Source organism: Triturus cristatus, chromosome 2_2 (assembly GCF_964204655.1).
Source record: "Triturus cristatus chromosome 2_2, aTriCri1.1, whole genome shotgun sequence".
Taxonomy (NCBI): domain Eukaryota; kingdom Metazoa; phylum Chordata; class Amphibia; order Caudata; family Salamandridae; genus Triturus; species Triturus cristatus.
Window position 1 is genome coordinate 481,279,326 of NC_140582.1, and position 26,819 is coordinate 481,306,144.

The 26,819-nt window shown below is 42.3% G+C and overlaps 1 protein-coding gene across 1 annotated transcript in view; it reads right to left on the bottom strand.

The window, feature by feature from the left end:
• Positions 1–26,819, bottom strand: part of MGAT4D (MGAT4 family member D) — a 666,451-nt gene that overhangs the window by 271,571 nt on the left and 368,061 nt on the right. Inside the window, exon 6 of the mRNA XM_085641583.1 lies at positions 2,882–2,995. Within this exon, the coding sequence (XP_085497709.1) occupies positions 2,882–2,995 (114 nt within the window). The remainder of the gene's footprint in view (positions 1–2,881; positions 2,996–26,819) is intronic.

Genomic DNA, 26,819 nt, shown 5'->3' on the forward strand with positions numbered 1-26,819 from the left:
GAGGGAAGATGACAAGTGACTGAGGAGGTCCCCCAGGTCCAAGAGTCCTGGGCCCCCTTTCAATGTGAAGGATAGGGGGCCCTGTGTTATCTCCTTGTTAGAACTACAGGATGGTTTATTTGCCTAGAACTACAGAGAGCCACATTGGCTGCTGCCTTAACAAAGTTGACTACAGTAACAGTAAGTAAAATTGGATTACTATGTTCTATGTGCGTATATTGTACAACCGAGACTGGTACATGTGTTTCAGTTTCTGCTAGTACACTAAGGAACTCCTTCGGCAGACCTGCCAGCTTCAGCCCCTAGGCCTGTCTTTGCACCGAGGAATGCCTAAACGTTGAGTATATTCTTCAGCTCCAAGTGCTGACTTAACACAGATGAATGACTGTGCACGTGGCATGGTATATGTCCTGCTTCAGGTGCAGGATCTGCACGCACACGGTGGATTTAGGGTAGCGTGCTGCACTTCCAGATCACTACACGTCAGCGGGAGATTCTATCCAGTCCTGAAACTTTTGGGGGTTTTGAAGAGTAAGGTGAAAGCCTAGGGTTAGAAAAGTGGTGTCCTGCCAACATGACGTGATTTTGGCCTGTGAAAACTTTGTTGGCAAGCCCGCTTCTACCACTAGTACAAGTGCATCTAGCAATCCCGGAGGTTAGATTACCAGATGATTCTATGATAGCACTGACACAAAGCTACAGACACAGGCTCCACTTATATCAATTGTAGCCTGTTAGATTTTTACAATTGTATTCATGGGAACCAAGGCTACAGCTACAAGAATACATTCGGTTGTTAATTCAAAGCCCAAGCCAGCGATACCCCATCCCTGATGATACGGGGTCCTGTGATCTATTTACCATGACGGTGGTGTATGATCTGTACGGGGAAAGCCTGAGGGCACATTAACATACTACATCCTGAGACAGCAGAATCACTGCACAGGAGCGTCCACACTGCCTACTGTGGTATACGTCGCTCCTTCAAAATCATCACAGTGGCATCATGGAAAATAATGATGCCTTCTGCAAAGGTTATTGAGCAACCCATGTACGTTCCAGCTAACAATATTCAGCAGATAAATAACCAGACTGGATGTACCTGACCATTAGAACATGGGTTGGTCAACTAAATGTTTTACTGCAATAAACATTAGCCCAACCTACTAGAAAATATAGTTTACATTTTCTTTTAATTTAACTACAGGCAAAGGCTTGCCAGTTGCGCCACTAGGCCCAACTCATGGTAGTGTTACTGAATAGTGAAAAGACATGTGCTCATTAAAGTTTTGCCTTCTCTACTCACTATCCACAAAGTGTGAGTTTTAGCTGATACCTGGGTGGAAAGAGAACTTCAAGACACCAAATAATGTTTGTTCTCAAGCTGCATTCTTGAGTTGTGTAGCCGTGGCTTTGATGTTCATCTGCACCATGCAGTGTTCTATCACATTGCTGGCCACATGTTGTGCGCAATCGGTCGGCCATCATGCTACTTGAAATGTATTCTCTACAAGTGGATAACAAGAGGGTGCTTGTTGCTGGACGATATTTTTTTAGACACCTAATTATCATTGCGAAATCCTGAACGATTACTTCCTATTTTAGTATGTGAACGATCATTTATTTTAATTTTGCACTTTTATATAGCAGGAAAGTGGCCCAAGGATCCACGAGAATCAGAATACACACCTTATTTTTTTTTAGTTTTTTGTTACAGGGGTGTTGAGTGATTTGCCCAGAAATTAAGTTTGTTGAATCAAGGCCGGGATTCGAAACCTCGATCCTCGGTTCCAAGGTCGGACGTTCTGGCGGCATGGACAGAACTCCGCATCGACAACACGTGAGCCGTCATAAGTACGTGGTGCATACCTGAATTTGCCCTTTCCTCTCCTTCAAATACTTCAATGTCTATTACAAATAAATTCCGTATGTGATTTTTTGGTTCATGTATATTGCTCAGATGAATAAAATCATTAGGACTGTAATATTACTCCGAGTCTCTATTAGTGTTTGGTTTTGTTACATCCACATCTCTTCGAAAATTACATATTATTTTAATCTACCTGCTCTTTGGAGCTATTCTCTTTCTCATTTTGGGATATGACTAGAGCTCGTATGCTACCTTTAAAAGAGTTATAGCAAGCCACCTTGCAATTAGATTACTTCACGGTTCGTAGTAATTGCCTGTTCTTAAATGAAAGAAAAATGTTGACCATAAAAACAAATTGCAACACCTTTGCTTCTTATAATTAAAAAAAACAGTAGAGCGGAAAATGTGACAGCCATTTGGCATTTCATCGCAGTAAAGGAACCTCCCCTTATAATGACGAGCAGACAGAGGTAGACTTGTATGTTTTGCTGACATCTGCACTGCATCTTTAAAGGAAGGATGAGTGCGACGTCGGGTGAAAAGCGTAGGACGTAATGGACTGTATCCTGGGTCGTGACCCCGTTGTACCTGTAGCGACTCATCCTCTTCACGCTCCCAGAATTTATATTTTCGTGCCCAGCTGTGCCAGGTTGTAAGAAACGGTAGGGTCGGCGAGCCTGGAAAGAAATAAAAATAGTACAGCCCACAAAAACAATGTAAAGCTTCGGCTTAAGGCGCTCTGCGGAGATGGCAACACAGTCTGAGTGCATCTGCACTTAGTCCGCAGAGATGATCTGTAATTCGGGGCATGATGTCATCAATGTTGAGTGTAAGTGTGTTAAATAAACAGCTGGTGCGTTAGTCAGGATACAAACCATTAGCTGGGTTGAGTAATGCCCTGAACTAATAAAATGCTACCGCAAAACAAAGATCACACTGCACACAAGGCAAAGGGCGGGCGCATCCATTTAACATCCATTTGTTACAGCTGCGCATGGCGGGCCGGCCTACCGCACTCTCTCCTTCGAGTCTCCAAAGGTTTCCTTGATTGTAGAGAAGTCCGGGTAATAGCCGGCAGGAGGGGAGATGACCTCAAGGAGCCCAGACTGGATTTCATTAGGAAATCTGTAATTAGCAAATGAATATTTAATGTGTCAGCAGCAGATGGGTCACTAGATAAACACATAATAGCAGAGCGCGCACATTAAAGCTGCTTCCTGTGTGCCGGCTTCAGGAGTCTGGACTATCAAACATGGCTAATATGGCAAGCGCCCTCCCTCAGCTCAGAAGATTGATAAGCAATTATTATATCAGCCGGTGTCTAACATTTCCCCAACCACAGACACGTCTAAATCACCCTTGCCAGTACGAAAACCTCGGATAAGTTGTATTTTAGCAGACTGGAAGGTTGGTGCTCAAACCACATATGCCTTTATCTCCCAATCTAATGCAAATAAAACACAGCATGCAATATATGTTGTGGTCATGTGGCAAACTGTGACCTATGGCAACAAACGTAGATTGCCATACTGAGCGAGGGCCGTTTTTAGGCAACATGGTAGCCAGGAGAAACTGCTTAGTTGTGTCACCCTCCATGCACAACCAGCCACCAGCCCCCGCCCTGCAATAGATCATGCACTTCTGCCAGTTTGTGAAACCAGGTTTAAGTCGCATTAAATTAAATAGCTTGAAATGTGGGTAAAATGCAGTAAGTAAGCATGTCAAACTCCATAAACAGCAAATGCTCGTAGTGATGAATTATGATCTACACATATCGCACTCTCCTAGATTTAGTTACCACAAATATATTCATGGCGTTACTGAACACCACTTTTCACATATCTAGGCACACATATGACACGTGTATCTTTTACATGGCACTTGTTACCAAGGATGATGAAAAGCTGTACTGGTTCCAATAATCTATGAACCTGTGACTTTCACGTTGAATAGAGATTTCAACAGTTGGATATTAACCTACCAAGCTATCTATCCCATACTGTTGTCACATACCTATTTTTAACTTTTACATTTCAATTTAAATAGATTCGGTATGAATGAGTATTGCCTGCTATTAGTTCAACTCTTAGATGACTCTTCATCATTTGTGAATAAAACTTTTTTCTATTGTCAGAGGTATATTACAGCATCAGAGTGTTGCCCAGTTCCTAAGACATCTCACCCCTCCTACCCGACGATGTACTTAACAATCCAAAATAAAACTGACATAGGGTGTTCAATGTTTGTCATCAGGCCATCGATTACAGAATGCCATCTCGCTCCTCCTTTGGTATTTACACCACTGTGAAAATCGAAGCAGGGCACACTGTAATCGGCAAATCCATGTTTTTGTTACAAGGAATTTGCAAATAAACAATTTTACATGTTTCTAATTTCTCCCACGTTAATTAGTGGTCTATAAGGCATATTTCTACTTCAAAATTCAGGTAATGCTTCTACCATCTCTGATTTCAAGTACTGTAATTGGAAAATTGTGAGCTTCCTGTCAGATGTTTTAAGAATAATTAAGATTTTTCATTATGCAAATATTTTAGAAATGTTAGTGGTTAGGGTATTATGCAAAGACTACCGCCCGGTGGCAACATGTCAATCTTTTGCTTCCCTTTCATCCGACAGGAATATGGGTTGTGTACCTGTTAATCTACTTGTGAAGTTCAAGATACATAGGGGTCTATTAGGATGGCAGTCGGAAAATCTCCCGACCGCCATGGTAGCGGGAAAAGTCCGCCCGCAAGGACCGCGGCATAACCGCCGGTCCAATTAGGATGCTCCACAGTCGAAATCCGACCGCGGCGGTTGGATTCTGGCGATAACATTGAGGCGGTTGGTGCTGCCAGCAGCACCGCCGCAGTGTGAAAAAGGAGCACGTCATACATGTCACTCCACTGGTACATGTGTACCCCCCCAGTGCACCCACACACATCCCCAACAGATTGGGGGCCCACAATGGGCCCCCAGAGAAATTCTCCGCATGCCTTTCCATGGCGGTTCCACCGCAGCGGAAAGGCTGGCTACCGCCGGCATCATAATCGTGCCGGCCCAGCATCATAATCGTGCCGGCAGTGCTTGGCCCTGATCCGCAACGATTGCAGCAGTCCAGCTCTGCCCGCCAGGCAAGCGGGCGGACTGCAACCGACGGAAAAGTGGCGGGTGGAAAATCACACTGCGGCGGACCAGCAGCAGCCATCCGCCCGCCATCCTAATAGACCCCATAGTGTTAGTGTATGTGGTGAGGCTTCAGGTTTACCATTGCCTTCACAATAGTATATCTCAGATTGCACCATCACTATCACTGTATTGAAAGTTAATTTCCCCTCTAATTAAACACAAATAAGCTGGAAAATGCGTACAGATTTTTTGTACAGGTGTGCCTGTCACACATACTTTATATTGACAGTGGCAAATATTTGCATATTTGAAACATTTTACTCTGTAGGCTTACTATTTGCATAGCATTGTGAAGGAAGCAATACATTTTCGGTAAAAGTGTGTCTTATGCACACCATTTTGTTAGTGTTTGGTAAGGATACGTGCAACATAAATTGGTGCAAAAGTCACTCCTTTCACACAAAGGAGGCAATGATTTTCAAACAGTTTGCGAAGGTTGCAAGAATAAATCTTGTAAATTCACGTTCTCCTGGTGAGGAACAGCCACGCTTTCATTGTGCATTAGCAAGAATTCATGGTTCATGTATATTTAAAAGGGGGAGCAGCTGCATCTTTTTCCACTTGAATGGGGCATTTCTCCTCTTTGAGAAAGTGATGTCTTCCTCAGAAGCTGCACTCCTCTGACCACCGATGTTCAGAATGAGCACTTAATACAGTTGTACAGCGGAGTGCAGCAGAGAGAAGACATCTATCAATGCAGAGAGGCATCAATGTATGCATAATTCATAGACCAAGCAACATTTCAGGGCCCTGTTAACAGAATCGCACACTGAAACATACCCGCATATCTGTATTCCAGGATGACAGAGAAAGCTAATCTCATTGAGCTTCCCTCACAACTTTATATACATCACCAACAGTATGGTAGATACTGTCCCACAGACCCTATAATACTAACCAAGAAAAGAGGAGAGTGGTCCTTTTATTTTTCTCAATCTCCCTTCTCGAACAAGAAAAATATGTTCTGCTGGCGATAATTATAATATTTCTTGCTAGATTATTTCTGGGGAAACTATAGACATGCTACTTGTAAGGTGAAAAGAAGAGCTGACCTGTTTTTCTTTCTTCTGTACCTACATGTACATCTGGCTTTATTCAAGTCATCAGCTCTTTTCTGGGCAAATACGAATAGCTCCTTTACTTACATCAGCTTAAAATTCTCCCTCCTACTTGGTCCTCCATCCTACACATCTAAAGGCATTTTTACCACCTCGTGTGACTGTCTCTGTGATTTACCCTTCCTTTTCAGACCTAGCTCACCTAAATAGTGCTGAGTACAACTTCTTCTGTGGTGTGCGTTTAATAAACCCACAAAAAATACAATCAAAAATTCCTTTTCAAAGCCAATCATTTTTAATGTCACTACTGCAGTTCCAAAGAGCACCGCAATAACGAATTTGTAACATTATTTTTATACCAGACATAGATGTGTTGTACACTAAAATATCTGTGCAAATGTCGGTTTTCAACCTTATCATTCCATTATTTTGAGGACATTTGGAAAAGTATGGATGAAAACTGCTTGTCGTATCAGCCAACAGCTCGATTGCTAAATATTTGTACATGCCAATTACTTTTCAGGAGACAATAATTTCAATAGATTAGAAACTGAAGTGCAACAGTATCAAACAAATTAGTGCCAGGCAATCTGAGTAGGATCGAACCCTTGTTGGAGCAATTCCACTGAGAATCAGGACTCAAAATCAACTGAGACAAGTAGTGTGTCTTTCGCTTGTGTCTGGGCACTGTCCCGAGGATGCTCGATACAGGTTTGAGTGCCCTGAGGTGGGCCCTGGATTGTTTTTAATGATATCAGTGTAAAGATATACCACTTTGAAGTGGATACACTATAGGACAATCTGGGTGGTGCTGTGCGTTTGCTGACAGCACAAATAAAATTTTGGCCCACGCTCCCCTGTCAGGGGCAGGATAAGTTGTGGTAACCAAGAGGGTTATGCTGCCTATACTTTTATATTACTTTAGCAGTTAACCTTTACTTATAGCACGATCATCCTATTAAAGGTTGGATCAGTTTTTAGGGGGTCTACTCTGGGATGCAGGGAGAAGAGTGAAATTGTCAAAACTGAGATTGCCTGCTGACAGAAGTGGGCTGGGTGTCCTAGATTTTGAGAAACGTTGCATCTCAACTACAACAGCCCACCAGACCGTTGGAAAGTCACTCCCTGACTGAGACTAAACCGTTTCCGGCATTACTCGTCTCTGGAGTGCTTTTGGCGCTCTTGTTCCCTGACTCCCACCAATGAATGCAGTGCTCAAGACTGGCGAGCGTTGCTATCTCTGTGCTGAACCGAAGTCTACTGCTGACCAGACAACAAGTGCCTTATGACCTAGCCCTGCCATTGACATATCTCTCCCTGCACACTGGCTGGCTCACTTCTAAGGTGTTGACCCAATGGTTCGCCATTCACATCAACTAGGTAGGGGAGATGTTTGGTGATGGCCGTAAACTAGTCTGATGGCTCTACAGGACACAGCTGCAGCCCTCCAACAACGAAATGTCATCGCTTAGAGATCAATAGGGGCTGATATCGAGAGAGAATTTAACGATAAGAAATGGTGTAGAAACATGCAATTCTAGATTTAAATTGATACAACTATACATACTACATAGAGTAAACTTTACTACAGCTAAAATACCCAAGGTATTACCAAATGCTCCCTCGTACTGCCCAAGATGCCGATCTTTGGAAACTGGCTTTATACATGTTATGGGCTTGTCCTGCACTGGTGAGATATTGGGATAATATCTTCTCACACGCAACATTGGGTTGCCCAACCTACACACTGCAGAAGTTGCCTTTCGGGAGTTTTTAAAAACCTTAGTCTGATAGGGCAATAGCGAGGTTTGTGGATCTGGCCCATTTTACTATACTATACAATACTTTCTCACTCTGGACCATAGTGTATAGATGGGAGGAATTAACTGAGCAACTACAAATATGCGTTAAAATTAAAATAAGCCTTTCTAACCCATGGCTCTCTTTGCTGGAGTTGGCACACTAGCCTGTGTGTGTTCCAGGCGTTCCACCTGTATGTTATCCGTTTTTGGTACAAACTCTGTCCTGTGCCACATGTAGTCACTTAGACATAGAGACAATGGCTTGTTAGCCACTTTAGAATGTCCACTTTTGATTGTGACCTATTCAAGGGCAATGTCTGCGTGTGCTGGTTGTTGGGGGCTAGGCATTTGGCATTTGCCAGTGGATTACTCTGGCACATAATTTGTAAATGTTCTGCGGTTGGCATACTACCTGCCGCCTCATGTTTATGGTTGGTGGGGTTTTTTCAAGGGGTCTGACACATTCGCTGGGCATATCTTACAAGAAATATCCATGTAATGGCACTTGATGTATCAAACAGCAGGTTGGTATTCTGTAATAGGCGTAACTGTTTTATGCTTTTCCAGGCCGCAATAACTGTTGCGAGATGCCAATAACAACCATTTAAATGAAAATAGTACCAGCAAAATTATTGCGTGTATCATGGTACAGAAGAAATAGCTTAGTAGGCGCTACTGAAATGTGCCAATTGAACTTCAAAGCCTGTGACTCCGGACTGCTCTGCCCGTTTGTCTTATTTAGTTCCCATTTCCTCCTCCAAATTCTTCCCTTCTCCTAGCTTTACCTTCCTATTAGCTACTCCCTTTACTACCACTAACTCAGGGATCCCTTCTCTTGACAGTGTTTTCTTTGATCCTGAACCTCAGGGAGGTGTGCATTTTTCATGATTTTCCCAAAGAGCAGGCTAGTTGGTGGGCTGCCTGCAGCCCAGGGCAGTCAGGTATGCCTGTCAGCTGCATTTTATGAATTGGAGTCTTTACAAAAATCAAGGTTTCCTAATGGATACAGTTTTTTACAACTTTGCAGACGCTCCAGTCCAGTTTGGCTCGGTCGCCACACAGAGCAGGCCACGGCCTTCAAGATTATTGAAAATGCAAGATTAATTCTCTCAACATTAATGTTATAGCTATTATCGCACTACAAGATTTTGTTTTTCAAATCTCTTTGCTCTTTTGAGAACAACAAATAGGGTGCTACCATTATTTGTCCTAAAGAAAACCCCATTGAAAGGTATTGCTACAGGGGGGAAAAACTTCAATGATTCTAAGTATTTTTAGTTGTTGAAAGATTCTGATTCTTAAGCCGGGATTGTACACAAACGTCCTGGTACCATTAGCCCAGACTACATAAGCAGCCTCAAAATTTCTAAGACAGATAGGGATTGGCTGTGCACTGCATATCTTCAGTGCCTCTGAAGCACACCATGTCCTGATATTCAGTGGTGTCTGCTACCTGGAAGCAGCAGGGGGGGAAGGGTGGGAGGGAGATGAGTTAAAAAATAAATCACTTGCCTCACGGCTGGTTGCTGGCCATTGCCTCTCCTACATCCTCTTTCTGTTATTTGGGGGGGACAGGAAGCACCAGGCCTCCCAGGCTCCCTGCAGCCAATCACAACCCTACAATGGAATGTTCTGATTGGTCTGAGCGCTGTGACCCAGCACTCAGCCGGAGGCTGGAGGGGTGGGCATGTTCTCCACACAGGCTGTAGTGCAGCCTGCATGGAGGACACGGTATGTGTGCATGACTGTTCTGGGCGCCCGAAAGGGCCGGCCAAGCACTCATGCTCACATGGGGAGTGCAAACCACTCCTCCCCCTGCTCTGAGAGCAGCTCTGCCGCACAAAGATGCTGCAACGAGGAAAACTAAAATAATAATAACCTAAGTTATTAGCATTTTATTTTTCCTTTTTTTACACTGCAAAAATCAGTGAGGCAATGCTCCTCCGCCTTAGCAAAGGAGCCACCACTGCTCATGTTCCTGAAACCTTACCCAATGTTACAATAATTTTGAAGTGCTTTTAGGTATGCACACATTTGTCAATCGTTGGATGCAACTGTTGAGTCTTATTCTCTTGTCCAAATTGGTAGAGATATCAGTGGCCCCTTCTTGTAGCACTCTGTGGCCAAGAAGTATAAGTAACATATGAGGGCAACGCACCGGTTTCTTACTAAGTATCACAGAATGGAGGAAAAAGCTGTTGACATGAAAACAACTCTAGGAGGCAATTCTTAAAAGAAGTTCCAACGAGAGAGTAACGGAGCAAATCCTAAACAAACTGCTAGGCTATGTCCTCCCTGGACTGGAAACAAACATCCTGGGACCGGTTTCGGTGCATCACCCCTCATCAGACGGGCTAGCTTGACTCAAGTGGCATGGAGAGCACGGGACCTACTCCCGTCCCACTCAAGGTGACAAATGCAAAAAAGAACAATTGATGGACAGAATGCCGCACAATGTCAAACATTCACCCCAGTACAGAGATCTGGGTCTAAATCCATTGTTTTTTTTTTTGCTTCCTCGTTCTAAGTGCGTCGGGTATGCCCAGACGTGGGTCCCAGGCTCACTGTGTCACTGGATTCGAGCTAGCCAGGGTGATGAGGGGTGATGCCCCGAAACCAGTCCCAGGATGCTGGTTTCCGGTCCAGGGAAGAACTGGCTTGGCAGTTCTGGCTGTGCTGTTCCCATAAGGAACAGGGTCAAGACTGATTTTCATATGGCTGGGCCCAAACTGGGGTGGCATGGTGAGTAAAAGAAAAGTGAATGTTTGATTGCTCTGTATTCCGTCCATCATCTGTGTGTCTTTTACCATAATTACTAGGGCATTCACGCTGCATTGTACCGAGAGTACCAGCATCCTTTATTGTGAAAAACAGGACGCAAGTTGAAAGAAGAAGCAGAAAGTGAGAACAAATCTGCACCCGCAAGTGATAACAGCTGTATCAGAGATCGAGGTCATTTATATTTGTAATTTTTCGTTGGGTTTTTGTACAGCACAGTTTTTGCCTGATGCCATTTTAGTACTATTGGACCAGAAAACAAATCGTCACTAAGGATGAGCTAGAAATGTGTACTCATTTTTTGAGCTTCACTAGATCCCGTTCTTGGTGAATGTACAGCAGTAACCTATTCCATAACTTGGTCACTGCACAGAAAAAAGTTCTAAAGTAGAGTTTATATGAAGCTTGATACTCTCAAGAGAACATGTAGACCTTCAATAACTTTAAACCTATTGTTCTAGCTCTTTTGAGGCACTTTGCTTTGATGGCTGGAATTTTAGAGAAAGTACTGTGGCTCGAATGTGAGTAACAGAATCAATACTTACAATGCAACATTGGCTTGTGCCTCCTTTCAAGGAGAGCTTATGGTTGTCTCCTGGTGCTCTCATAGAATGCCAAACAGCAAATTGAAATTACTAACCTGCATCAAATGAAGCCTTGCCCCATTGTCAAAACATTTTAATTGTTATATGGTGACTTGTGTTCATTTTTCATACGATTATGCTGCATTTAGAAAACTATAGGTTTCATCCTGTGATGCACAATAATACAGAACCACGATTTTGTGTATGATATCACTACCTGCAAAGATATCCAAGAATAATAGGCTTGAATCTTGCTGTGTGACCAGGGATGAAGTCTACATCTGAACACTGGGTATGTATACAGCAGTTGGAGAAAGGAGCTACAGAAAAGTCATGGTCGCGTGATTCAAGAAACAATGACGTAGGCAGCCCACATTTCCTAGGCCACCCCGGCACTGCCAATCTACTATAAAGGGATGTTAGTAAGCGGTTGTAGTATTGTCAGACTACATCCTTTGTCAAGCGATGTGAGCAGGCTTGCCTTTGAGAGTTAACACCTCAATTCTCACTTCAAAGCTAATCCCTTTCACAGACTGGGGCAGTTAATTCAGCATGTTTAATAACACTTATTTTCACATTCAGAGCAATGGTTGTAAACATTCATTTTCGTCACAGCGATTTTTTGGGGTAGTTGCAATTGTGCCTGGTGTCTAGAGAATTATACCATTCTGGCTGTGAGTTTGAGCTTTTGTGAAATCCTACATATTGCCACACCTCAACAGCCACTTAAATATGGTCAAATTCATAAGAAAGAGAAAGACACCAAGGCAGAACAAGCCTTGGCAAAGCCATTGGTTCTGGCTACTTGGTATTTGAAAGTGCTCTTAATGAATTGACCGGTTTGCATTTGCAGTTGTATGGATGGGTGATAGAGTAAATATAAGAATGAGTTAATGGCTGAATTAATTCTGCATCAAGCCTTCCATAGCATTGACCATCATTCATAACCTCCAGATTTACATGCCAGACTCTTCAGCATCCACGCTGTACGCGGAGACCCATCTTCTAAGCCATATTCTCAAAATACCATCTGCATTTAGAGCAGACATGACAGTTTCAGAAAATAATTTAAGACAAACATGCTATTTGGCAATAAATTAAATGCCTCCTGCCACCCAACAGTTACATCTTGAGTCAATTTTGTCATAATAGCACAGTACATAATATGCTCTGGCTTTTAGTTGACAGCTAGTGGCCTTTTTGGCAATTATAAATATGATTGTGTTTTTTTGCGTAGTTTAAAAGCAGCGGGTGCTGCTTTTTGGTAAGTGTATATACAATATAAATGACTGAACACATTAGTGTGTATAGAACTATGGTGGATATGAAATGGAACGTTCCATTAACCTGGGAAATTATACAACAGTAGAGTTCTATATTCTGTATCTGACAACTGGGGTAAAGGGTGGTAGGGAGACGGTTGTAAGGTGCTACATTTTTCATTGCCTCTGTTATTGTAGTTGATGAGGACGCGCACCTCTGATTACACAAAGTATTTGCAAACTTCCATCATGTCAATAGAGCTATCAGGTTTAAATGCCACACCACCTCATTCACCCAGACAGACATGTACTTCTCATCTGAGAACATTGTGTATCTCCTAGCAGGATATCGATCCACGGCACTGAGCACACACTATTGTGTATATATAGTTTTTCATCAATGGTTACCTCACTTGACACCAGCACAAGAGCAGTTAAACTGTCATTCAACTGAGACATGCAAAGCGGAAGGAAGGATTCCTTGACTAACCAACTCTTGTTGCACGCGCTGAATTCAATACCTCTTCCAAAAGCTTCAGCTGTGGCAACAACTCGGGCAACACGCAGGCCTAGTCGGCGAATGCTAAGCTGCTATGACATGCTTTGAAGAGTGTATGCAAACACCATCAGCATGCCCCAATTATCCTGCGCTAGATTAGCCTTATCATCAGTTTTTCTGCTCTAACACAGAACTTGGCCATCCTGCTTCCACAACCAATCTATCTTAGAACTACCAGATAACCTACATTTAGCACTACTATATGTATCTTACTTTACATCAGGGAGAATAGAGAGGGCAGTGCTATGGTATGGCTGAGGGTTTTATTTCAGATGGGACACAGACTCTGGCTACAGCCACACATTTAACTCATGCCAATACTGAGCATTCATTGGCTCATGGATGGTATTTACATTATAACATAGTGCTACATCCAGTTCTCCACTTGTCCTTACATACAGGGCTGATCATCACTGTGTGCCAGTTGGATAACTGTTTCAAGTCAGGGAGTCTAGGAACAGAAGCGTGGTGTTCACTACACAGGGAGTGATCTCCTAATCAACTTTATACAAGGAGGTCTAAGTCATGCTAGAATCAACAAAATGTATTCAGTTCTCTACTACTTGCACTCACTGGAAATGGAAAGCTTGGTTGAAATCTCAGCTTGCTTGTGCAGGTTTACATGATACCCTCATCTACTATCTACATCGTAAATGCTCCCCACGGCAAAGCTTACCACTGCCCGTGTGTTGCTGCCTTCAACAGCTGCATTTGTAAAATCATGGCCACAACTCATCGTGTAAAGGTCCATTTACATCACCTACTGTAAATAATGCAAATTGCTTCCCTGATCCAGGCTCAGAGCCATGCCCCAGTGCAAAGGTCACATGTAAGTGTGAAGCGTGGTGACAAATCAGCGAAAAAGTAAGTACAGCCATTTTAATGTGGAGTTAGAAAACACTCAGGGGAGACACATTAATATGAGAACGGCCAGCTGGCGGATTGTAAGTGGAATCCCCATATATGCAATGGTCCTATGTGACACTGACACAGCGGCCACCTTAAATGAGGGGATTTCCCTCACATTTCAATGATGTGATGATTGGTTGATGATTATGATCAGCACTCTAGTTAATGCTCAATTTTCCGCAATGGCTCCATGCTGATCTTATGCCCTTACATTGCCACTGTGATTGCATCTTAAAAATATCCTACTCTCTGTATATTATACCATGGACTGATCCAAAACATAAAAAAATAACATTCTAACAAGCAGTAGCCAACAAAAAATCCCAAAAACAATTATGTCACGAAATAATGTACCTAAGCCTGTTCACTTAGTTACATGACTATTCATCAAACAAATAACGAATGATGGTGTGTGAAAATGTGTACTTTTTCCCTTGAAATTTCTCAAAATTCTATAAGAATTTCATGAAATTACATTTTTGTAGAAATATTTGCTGGGATATTGGATCATGTAGTTATCTCCCTTTAATGACACACACAACTTCGGGAGTCTCTTTTTTTATTTATTTTTTACAGAAATGAGCACATAAAAAAGTCTTGTCAGATACCAGTAGGGGACATCCTCAATGAGATATTTTCTGTGCTAACTAGTCTCTCGTACCATGATCCACAGAATTACTATGCACAGAAGAACTCTATCTTCTTGTGCCAAATGTGTTATCACAAGCATTCTAGTGTTAAAACATGTAAGAAATGATTACGGCGCAATGGCATTCCTCAATTATTCAATTCTAACAAACATTTGTAGGCAGCAGACAATCACTTAAAGGCACCCGTAGATAGGAAGAGAAAGGCTAGAATTGAGCTTGGTGAAAGTGAGGCAAAGAGGAGCGAGACTTAGGCAAAAAGAGATAACAATGAAGAGCTAGATATGCTGGAGATAACAGAGTAGGGACTAAGTAAGTATACTCCTGAATGCAGAACCTCTTACACCAAAACTTCTACCGCTGGCAGAGGGGTTCAGAAAAGGTGAGGTTCAAGGACGTTCTTGGTCAATGTACCTAACTGTCTGGCTGCAAAGTGCAAAGTGAAGAGGTCCAAGAGGCATTTGGAAACTTTGTGGCTGAACTCAGGGACCTGTCATTGTCTTTAATTACCTGGTAACCAGTGTAGAGATTTAAAGACTTGTCTCCATGTCTTGTGTTGAGTATGAGTAAAGCTGCAGAGGTGTGCAGGACCAAGGATTTTCTGAACTAATGGGAGTATATGGGTTTCAGAAGGGAGATGAGAATTTCCTGTCTGACAGAAACCAAACAATCATGCTGGGACCTTATCGCTCAAATAAAGGCTGTTTGGACAAAGGTGTTCCCCAGGGTTCCTGCCTCAGTCCCACATTGTTTAATTTGTACATGTCCCCTTTAGCTAAGATAGCAGAGTCATGTGGTTTTGAGATAATCTCATACGCGGACGACACCCAGCTTCTTTTCAAAATTAACCCGAAAGCAAAATCAGAACATCTACGCTTCACAGCTGGAATGCTTGCCATCTCCAATTGGATGACTGAGAATTATCTTCAATTGAATCCAAGCAAAACGGAAATTATGTTAATTGGGAAAGCTCCTCTTTCTTGGTCCCATGACTGGTGGCCTCGAGAGCTGGGTGCCGCCTCTGCCCCTAAACAAGTAAGAAAAACTTGGGGTTTAAACTTGACCAGGCACTTTCTATGAAGGAACATATAGCAGCAATCTCCAGCTCCTGCTATTTTAGCCTTCGGCTTTTACGGAAGATCCTCCCCTATCTGCCTACCAAGCATCGCAGAACCCTAGTCCAGGCCATGGTGATCTGTCGCCTCGATTACGGCAACACTCTGCTGGCAGAATTAGGTCCGACGTTGCTAAAGAAACTACAGTTCATCCAAAATACCGCCGCGCGAAGTATTATAAATCGCCCGGCGGGCTCACCTTCAGCCCCTCTATTGCTAGACCTTCATTGGCTTCCGATCGCGAAACTAGCATACTTCAAGACCTGCTGCCTTACATACAAGGCCTTAAACGGTAAAGGTCCCAAATATCTGTTAAGCAGACTCACTAAACAGACTACAACTCGCAACCTTAGGTCTAATTCTCTTGGGTTCCTGAAGACCCCTCGAATTTGCCTCGCCTGCTCCGGGGGAAAGGCCTTTTCATATCTGGCTCCGCGCTATTGGAATATGCTTCCCATTTCCATACGCATATGCCCTTCCCTCACTATTTTCAGGAAACAACTGAAAACTTTTTTGTTCTGATCACTTGGGATCTAACTACGCTGCCACGTTGTTTTTGTCCTACCCTCCTCAGCCGCCTACTAGGTACAGTGCCGAGATGCCCCAGGGTGAGTTGTGCGCTTTATAAGTATCCCTAACATAAAATAACATAACAGATGCAGTAAACAAAAAATGTACTGGTGTCTTCTCTCAGAAATTGTAGAATTTAAATTGCAATGATGATAAAATACAACCTATGGTATTTAGAGCTGGGGCAATAATTGGGGAGATTAGGGCTTGACAGATTTGAATAAAGGATGTTCAGAAGAATGGACAATAGGGCCAAAAACTCCACATGGTTTGTCTACTAGTGCCACATTCAGCTGAAAGGTCGGAATTTATCAACAGGGCTTGGCCTGAAGCTCTATTATAGAAAATAGATTGTTACTGATTTGCAACATGGCTGTTTTGGTGCTGTCAGGAGACAAAATGAGAGATGAACTTGTGGTTATCGAATCTTTAAAGTTGTAAGAATACAACGGATTACAAAAAATTTACAAGCACTGTGGGAGCGCGTTTATTGGGTGAAATATACTCAGCCACTTCCATAAACATAGTGAATCCCCAAATGTTGTTTATTCTGGCTCTCTTTTAATGATTAGAAAGGATCCAAATGTAATGCATTGCAGTAGTGGTTATAGCTCCTCTGTAGCTACTGTAAACTATGTCAGTCCATAGAAAAACACATGCTTTTCAAATTACTTTGGAGCAGTTTCATTTATCTTCACAATAGTTTTTTTTAAAAACACATTTGACTTTTGGTCGAACCTTAAAAGTTACATAAAGATTATTTGGGGAAGGAGGTAAAAAGTTAAATGACAACCCCATAGTTTGGTTTGTCTGTGTTAGTCGCCAGTGACCGTTTAAAAAAATACATATTTTTATTGAACATATAAAATGAAACAATTTCGCAGCAATGTATTGATTAGCCCACATGGGCTCTGTCGTCAACTATGCCTCCCAAGACATTTTTTGGCATTAACATGTAAAGCCACCTCATATATCTTCAATTGGGCCCTCTACCAGTAGGAGATCCCCGGGGATGAGGAGGGTTACATACATTACCTTTAAAAGTGTTCCACTTTCCCCAGATCCAGTCCCACTTCCAGGGGCAACCTCTATTCTTGTAAACTTCCGCTTCAGCAATCATACACCAATCCATGTCCCGCTTCCATTTTCTAGTGACCATTTTGATAGCTACTCAAAATTATATGAAATTTTGGCATGCACGCTCGGACCATTTTCTTCTCTATGCCTGAGCTAATGTGGAGATATTTGTGAAACTAAGGGCCTTATTCACAATTGTAAACTTACGCTTTCGGTGTAAGTTTACTATTTTTTTTATGCTATTCAAAAACCACAAGTGCAGTTTTATGTGTAGTATTTTTACGGCTGCAGACACTGTCCTATCTTTTTATGTTTGGAGTTCTCTGAAGTCATACAAATTCCACACGTAACACTACATATGTAGTTTGTGGATAGCAAAAAAGTAGTAGGCTTACAACAAAAGTGTCATTTTACCTGTGTGACTGAGGCCCTAACTCTTTGTAGTCAGGTTTCAAGTTGTTAATTTACTGCATAACTGACAGGTGCATGAGGCATACTGCTAATTTAAAAGGATCCAAGTCGCAGTGACATATACTGCTACATATTGCTAACGATGCTCTGGACTGTGCCGTGCAGTACATCATACCGACAAATTATAGCTATTACTTCTGGGGTAAATGGCGACTAACCAGGACACTATCAAGAAGACACATAGTAAAGATCTAATCCTAAATGTGATAACTTTGATGAACAGACCTAACAGATTCCTGTTTAAAGAAGCCATCCAGTGAATGATGTCACAACAGTCCTAGCCCAAGCAGACTTCATCAGACATGGGAACATTACAGAATGCTTGTTTTTGGGGATATTTATAGCTCCAGGGTTGGGTAAAGAGAACAGTCTTTTTTCTCTATGCTTGAAGATCCCTTTCGAGCCTAGCACTTCTGGCATCACCTATAGACTCAAAGCTGCCTATCCAGAGTGTTAGCGAACCGAAAATCAAAGTCTACAAAAACTATAATATTGGAAGATTACATTCTAGTTAACAGTAGGAACTTGACAAATAAGCAGATATTGAATCCACCTGCTCCCATGTCACTTTTCTGTTAGTACCACACACTACAGACAGCATCCCATTGCTCTATTGAATGGTCAGCTCAGACCTTACTTTGAGATTCATGAATCAGAAACAAAAATGGGCCAGAAGCTTTGCCAAACCAGGTCTTTGCAACCATCATTTCACCCACAGGGTTATTTAGGATGGTTTTACATTAAGAGCTGGGTGCTCACTGTTAACTTGGCATGAGTGGTAGAACCACCAGCTTTACCTTTGCTGGGGCTTCTCCACTTATGGGCTGTCAGGAAGCCCATTCTGCTAGGGGCGGTGGAAGGGCAGATTAGGCGAGGAGGAAGAGTTTGCTGTTTTCATCACCTTTTAGAGAGCGATTGGGGTCTAGGTGCAGCAGCTGCCTGCAGACCTGAAGTTCCACTCCATGGTCTGGGTTCAATGGCTCCAGGCCGATTTGCCCAGATCCAGCTTCTACTTATAAATAAATGTGAGTGAATGGAATACTGCACTCCGCCTCTCATTTGATTATATTCTAAATTTATCAGGTTCAGAGTTTGCGGACACTGTAATTCCAGGCCCAGAGGCAGCAGGAGACTTGGACTGGCCAGAGAGGTAGCCACACCAAGGATACCACTCTGGACCACTCTTAATGAGGGACTGATGTACACTCTTCATTTATTCTTTTGGATATGAATATTGATTAAAAAGTCTAAGATACCAAATTCATGCTACAAAGCAGATTTGAGATCATGGAGAAGATATAATTACTCTTACAGCTGTGAAATATATTGCATTACAATATACTTTTATGATGTCACTGAGAATGGTACCATTCCTTTAACTGATTTAAGCGACAAATGTTGCAACAGAGTTGCACCCAAACCTCGCGTAAACCCTGGCATTTCTTGACAGGAACCACTTTGCTGCATTTCTTGCTAATTATACAGAAGCTCTACTTTTAACCTGCAGGGGTTTAAACGGAGTGCAATGTTTTGTGCAGAAGCAGAGAAGAGGAACGGCCAGGTCACACAAGCTCTGCTTCAGGCCTTCTCCAGTATCTCTGCTCGGAGAAACCCCTTTAAATGCTTGTAATCCAACCGCGAGCCTTTGTGTTGTGTTTACAGACTGCCACAGGTGTTGGTCTAACTCCTTGCTGCGACGCCGTACTCCTTTCAATTCCAAAATCGACCGTCTTTTCAGATGTGGAAAACAAGAACGACTGTCTAGATTAATTTAATTTCTGATATCATGCGTCTATTCAGTCTTATACTTGGTTTACTCGAAAAATAGAAGCAAAGGAAAAAAACATTCCCGAAAATATGGTATCATTGAAATACTATTCTAAGAATCTCTGTTCATCATTTACATCTCTGTTGAGTACAGGAAAGTCCCAGAAGTTTCAAACATCCTGCTACCAGTTTATGCAGTGAAGCCATGGCAATTGTTCTTGCACATTTGTTTAATTTCTTGCATGGTCTCGTTGTCATTTTATTGTCTCTATTTTTTTTCTTTCCAAGAGTGTAATAAAATAGATTGATCAATATGTAATCTGTGTTAGAATAATTGTACATTTGTCTCACACATTCCTAATTGCATTAAATACCAATGTAAAATGTTCTTCATTGGCAGGTTTCCTTCTCTCTATTTGAGCTTTTATACAAAGAACCTTGGTTGAAACTATTGATACTGTTTTAATAATATCAGCGAGAGTGCCCATATGTGCATATGAAGTGGTCGATATATGAAAACATGTTCTATGTTTTTCCTACTTTGAATCATACTGTTCATTGTATATTATTGCTCACTCCCTGTAACATTCACATTTCTCTCTTTACGTGTCCTCTTTGCATCAAATTATCGGCGAGTCGGCCACCAATTAGGGGATATTTATTTTGACACTGAGCACATGGCATATTCATTTAACTAGTGTCGGCTGATGAAATTTGAAAGTGGTGGGGCATAAAAGTTTGGTATGACTTATATGTAGTGAACAAGGCGGGCAAGCTTAACGGACAAACATGGATCCAGGCTGGATCCTTCACCAGAGAAAAAAATTGAAAAAAAGCTTGCCAAATGGTGTATTTTAAAGCAAATTAATTTAGTGGTAAAGCAAGGCTTATAAAGCAGTGGAAACGTACAGTTTTGAAATACTAAACACATTAAAAAAACTGCCCTATATATTACTTCAGTAATATGATAAACAGTTCCTGTAATTTGCAAATTGTACGATGCGACAACTTCAACCTTTTAAAATGTGTGGTTGCCCAGTGTCTTGCACTGCATGAGGCATCAACTTTGAAAGAAAATGCTCTAATCAGGCTCTGGGAAGGACCCACAGCTGCTGATTGCAATCAGTCATATAAAAATATGTGAAGACAGGTCTTTAAGTGGAAGGAAAAATGTGTTGACTCTCTAAAAGGGAACACATAAAATACATTTATTTGATTCCCATAGTATGCTACCCGACTGGTATTTTGGTCTCTCTCTGAGATTTAATTGCATACAGATATAGAACACAACAACTAACCTACACCTAAAACCTGTCAGTACTATTGGATATTGTTAATGGTTGTTAGTTGTTTAACATAAATGAGTAACACCAAGGATTTTTTTATAATTAATTAACCTTCAAAATGTTTCAATTCTGAAATTTCAATAGTATTGAGGCCTGTGGAAGGAGTTTTGGCTTTCAGTTATGTGCGCTTTATGTTAGATATATGTATCCTTTTTCTCTGCACATCTCGTCAGTCTGCATATCTTCAACCACCCTCTTTTCACTCTTCCCCGAATGCACTTCATTGCATCTCCCTCACTTCACCACTTCCATACACTGCACTCACATTAAATCAATTTATTTACTTTTGCCCTGTAAATATTTTGCCATTTGTGCACCCTCTTCACACACATTTTCACAAAAATGCAATTACAACTGGAATACATGACTATTGTTCTGTGTGCTCTGCAGCGAGACCAACAGACTGACAGGCACTTTGCTTTGGCTTAAGAGTCGGAGCTCTCAATCAAAGCCCCTCATAAACACCTGCACAGCTCAAAGATTACATGGAAAAAATACAGAAAGAAACACATGATCAGCAGCGTCCCCCCCCATTAGTGCAGAGGAGCACAGCTCCCCTGTTGCCAGTGCAACAAAAATGAAGAATAAAAATGGTATTAAAATGAATTGCCGTTTTATTTTTCTTTGCTCCCAGCCCGAGCAGTGTTTGGGGGCGGGGCTGCTGCTGACTGGCAGAAGGGGAGTGAAGCTCACTCCCCACCTTACACTACGCAAGTCACTTTGGCCGGCCATATTCCGAGGGCCAGCCTGATATGCGCAGTGTATACTCTCCACCCAGCTGTCTCAGACAGCTGGGCGTAGAGCAGGCACAGGCCTCCTGTGCCTGCTGGAGCCTCAAGGCAGCCCGCTCCAACCAATCCTGTTGCTGCTCTCATGTTGTGATTTGCAGAAGGGGGTTGCATGAAGCTCCATGAGGTGCCTTCAAGCTGACTCCGGAAGGAAGAAGAAAATGCGAGCGAAATGCTGGTAAGTCCTATTTTAAATAATTATCTCTTTGCCCCCTCCCCCCAGGTATTGTCGGTCGCCCCCACCCCCACCCCCCACGCCCCTCCAGTGTTGAGTGTCACAGTGCACCACTGAACATGATGAAACAACAAACTCTCAGGGAGGCAAGATTAAGTAAAACTTGAAAAACAGTGGCGGCCGGCGTTGTATTTCCGGCGTTGTATTTCCCGGGGGTTAGCGGGTGTAAGTACCCTCTCGTCGCTTCCTCACCAGGTCTCGTCTCCGTAGTCCCTCGCTCTTGCCGGAACAGGAAGAACACCCAGGCTCCCCATATCCAATCACAATGCTGCAATGCTTTGGCACTCAGCCAGAGAAAGGGAGCTTGGGCATGTTCTCCACCCAGGCTGCAATACAGCCTGGGTGGAGCACGGCCGGCCAAACATTCATGTGCACTTACCAAGTCTGCTCACCACACCCCCTGCTCCTGTCGACAGAGCAGTCCCACCCTGCCATGCAAAGCTTCTCCTGCAGAAACTAGTAAATGATAATAACATTGAGTTATCATTTTTTTTATTTTTTTTATTTCACTGCTAAAAAGCAGTGGGGTGATGCTCCTTAGCCTTAGTGGAGGAGCCCCCACTGTTGAAATAAGAGAGAAACTAAATAGCTGACATTCACTGCCTTAGCTTATTTAACACTCATTGTTCATAAATCAATCCATGTTTCAGGCACTAATGTTGTTATGGGTATGTCACTGCCATGCAAGACTGCGGTAATGCAGGCTGCAGGGCCATGGTTCGCACAACTATGATCGCTAATGTCCACCTTTATCTTGTAAACCAAATTTAAAAGCTACACACAACGCTTTTCTTTTCAGAGTACTATTTTATCAAACCTTGAGAACATAAAACTGTGCCATTAATACCATGTTATTTTTAAAGTCTGCACTGCATGCTCTCGGTCTCAAGACAAAGCACCATGGCCATGCACCTGCATGAATGTAGTACTTGTAATGCGGTATGCAGCTGATTTAAAGACATATACTGACAGACCGCATTAGAACTGCAATGCATTTATATCAAATGAGCCAACATAGCTCAGCTGGGCTGGAGAGAGATCCATTTTACGGAGGAACAAATACAGCAGCTTCACTTCTAACGGGGCCAGCGACGTGCAGCCGGGGCTAGTGGTGTCACAGTGGGGGAGGTTAGGGTGGCGAGGGGTCTCAGAACAATATACATAACAGAAGATTGGCATTTCAAACCCTTACAATTAGAGGAAAAGGCACCAAAACACTGGTGCTTGCATACACTCCTTCGTGTGCCGAATAGGAAAGGGTGGGATCTATGCCTGTGAATGATGGACGTCTGCCCTCACACTGGGATGCAGAAAGTGTCACTGGCCCATGGTGGATACTGCCATAGACTAGAATGGCATTGATTCATTATGAAGGGCTTTAGAACAGTAAGCACTGCATCCTGCGTCACAGTTCAGAAAGTTGATTTACTGCCTGGCTTCCGTCTCCTGCTTCAAAGAGAGGCAAGCAGTGCATACTTAAATACATCAATTTGGTTAGAGATGCGATCATATCTCTAAATAAATTGATCTATTTAATATTTGTACATGTTGAAAAGTGGGTTATTAGTAGTGGCAAATGTATATCTGCCACTGGAAATAAGGCCACTAACACAATAAAGGGCTCAGTACAGGCCTTAGTAAATTATTCCCATGCTCAATCCTTTGTAGCTTGGCTGCGAGCAGGCAGGCTTAGCTTCAAAGACCAGCATGTAAAGCAATTAACAACACCTATTCAGTAAATAATTAAGACACAACACTCAATATAAATCCAACACTAATTTATGAAAATAGGAAATATTTTTATATTTAAAATGGCACCAAAACAAAAAAAATCCAATTAAGGGAATCCAAGATATGAAGTTCCTCAAATGGTCCAAAAGTGTTCAAAACGTACTACAAGGCTCTGGAAGTTCCAAAATGGTCCTTGAAAATTTGAGACTTGGACAAAACCCTTACAAATCCACTGGTAGTACGCCAGGCTGAGGATTCTTGGTGGTGATGTCCCAGGTGAGCTCTGTTAACTTGTAGCTCATAGGGAGTCCACTCCTTAGTCCTTTTGAAACACGTTTGGTTCACAGGGCTGTAGTGCAGGTTGTGCAGTCGGTGCACTCTTCAGAGTGCAGGGCCTGTTTGGTGCCAATCAAACTCCTCAGCATGGACCCTTCTTTTCTCTTCAGTTTCAAGCAGCAGATCTGAGGGGCTCTGCTCCTCTCAGATATTTATTCAAAATTCTCTGGGTCAAGCAGGAGGGCACGTCTGTCCAATGAGGTGCAGGGCAACACCCTAGGGTATAACCACATCCTCCAAAGTGTGGTAACATTTTCTCCCAGAGAGCTCCATTTCTCCAAAATTCATAATGGCTGATTTTCAAGCAGGGACAGAAGAGCTGGCTATACACCCTCCATCCCAGAATGGGTAATCTCCATAGTCTCTCCCCCTTGCCTCTGCTCATTCCTTCCTTAATCCCACAATCTGGCTGGGTTCAAAGAGTCAAGGTGTAAATTGAAACTGACTTCTTCTGCCTTTCTCCTCCTTCCATTGAAAAATACGGTTTACTACCCCGCCCCCTACTTTGTCATTCCCATGCAGCAGAACCCTGCCCTACCAGAAGAGCTGTCTAACCCCAAAGGCTATTTATCACGTCATCAAAGGAGCCTGGCTCATCCACTCAACTCTGACCAATTAGGACAGACCACTGAAAGGATGAATTTTGGCTTACAGACAAGAAAGTCTTATAACTACTTGCCTGTACACTTTAGGAGACATTCAACAAAACCATATTGTTAGATTTATCGATACCATTCTAGGAAGTCTTTGAATGGCATTTTTATGATTCTGCTAGCGGGAATTAATAGTTAATAGCTTCCTGCCATGTTAACCTATGTGCAGGGCAGGGAATTTGTAATGGGAAATGTGAAGTGGGAAATTTTTCCATCACCAGGGCTTATAAAAACATATTTTATATGCCTATATCTACAGGACGCCACACCCCGGGGATACCTAGGGGAGACTTCAGGAGTTCTGCATATATAAAAATAATGCAGATCCTCACTCCACAGTGCTCCTAGCACAAATGTACATTTTGGAAAGCACTTTACAACAATGTGGGGATTGAAATGTACAATTTAATTAAACCAAGAGCATATAAAACACATTTTATAAGGGTCCTCCTAAAGGAGACCCTGGGGGTACCTAATATGCCCTAACATTGTAGTTTATCAATTTTTAAGTGCCCCCAACACCAAAGTTGAGTTTGGGCACAATTTGCATTTTAAAAGGAGTCCTGCAACACAGGGCCACATTTTAACTGACCTCAGTCTTCGGCAGTGCACACATGCAAGTGCAGAAAGGGCTGCTGGCCTCTAAACTGCCATGGCCTAGTATATACTAGCGACTTGAAGCTAGTTTTAATCCCTCTGCCCTATTATGTACTAGGGCAGTATAGGTGAGGTCATGTCAATCATAGGGGTACCCTAACCCATAGTGTACTCTAGTGTATATAGGCATTTTCACAGTATTCTAAGTGTTTCTTTCAGCAGAACACTGGCCCTGGAGAATGTGCTCCTCCATTTAACACAGAGTGCATGATGTTACTTTTTATATATTCCAGACAAACACTTAAAAATAATGATGATAAACCATGTGTATATGGCATGGTTTCTCAGATGATTCTGCCATTTTCCCTGGTGTCTCAAGCTGATTCCATTCAGCTGACACCAGAATATAAAAGTTGTTTGTTCACTGATCTCTCCGTTAACAAAGTAGTCATTCAAGCATTCCGGCAACAACAAAATCTAAAAAGTACAGATAACACAAGATTTGAAGATGGAATGATTCCAAATTTTCCTCTCACAACCACTTCTTCAGAACAGTGTTATTTAGCTGAACAGTTTGGAGGTGGTGGAAATACTCAGTAGGAAAATAAGTGCATTGAAAACAGAAAGCAGTTGAAGCATATTCTTTCCTCTACATTAGCAAATAACTTCCATGTTTTTGAGGCTCATTTGTTGTACCTTAGCACTCAACAAATATTTAGAGCAAAATGGAATTGACACTGAATGCCATCTGAGCTACCAGAGAAACAAGGAAATAATGATGCATACAAATAAAAGAACCATTGATAACCACTAACCAGGAACTCCTAAAGACCTTTCACACTCAAACGAGTGAAGAAAATGTTGTTTCCTACTATGTATCCCTGGTGGTTTACAGGGCATGTTCCTCTAAAAGGAGCCAGACCTAGAGATTCTATACATTTGTTTCACAAATAAACTAGGCGAGAGATGCTAGCAGGATGGTTAATGAACTACTTTTGTTGTATTTTTTTCTGAAAAACCTCTGATCTCAACAGATTTTTATTTGGTTCCGTTTCATGGGCAGTTTCAGATAGGTCACTAATTTCATCGCTATGTGACAACATTCTCCTAAAATGCACGTTGAATTGGATTTCTGCTTTTTTTAAGGAAGTCTGGGTGTAATTTGCAAAAGTTGAGTAAGTGGTTCAGGTCATGCGCACTTTGCATCCATTATAGCATTTGAGCAACTTCATTGTTCATTAATGTCTAGAGCCTAGAATTCCATAAGAGAGAAATATATGACCAACTGTGGCCAAATAAGACAAATATTTCCTTTGATGGGACTACTTCCTTCCGTGTTATGTAAATTAATTTTACAAAGCCCATTTCCCATGTGAGCTTCACTGTCTTGTTATATCTTGTTTTCAGCAAAGTCTTAGTCCTGAATCACAAAACACGCCTACTCGGGGAGCAGTAGACATCCATCTACAGTTTCT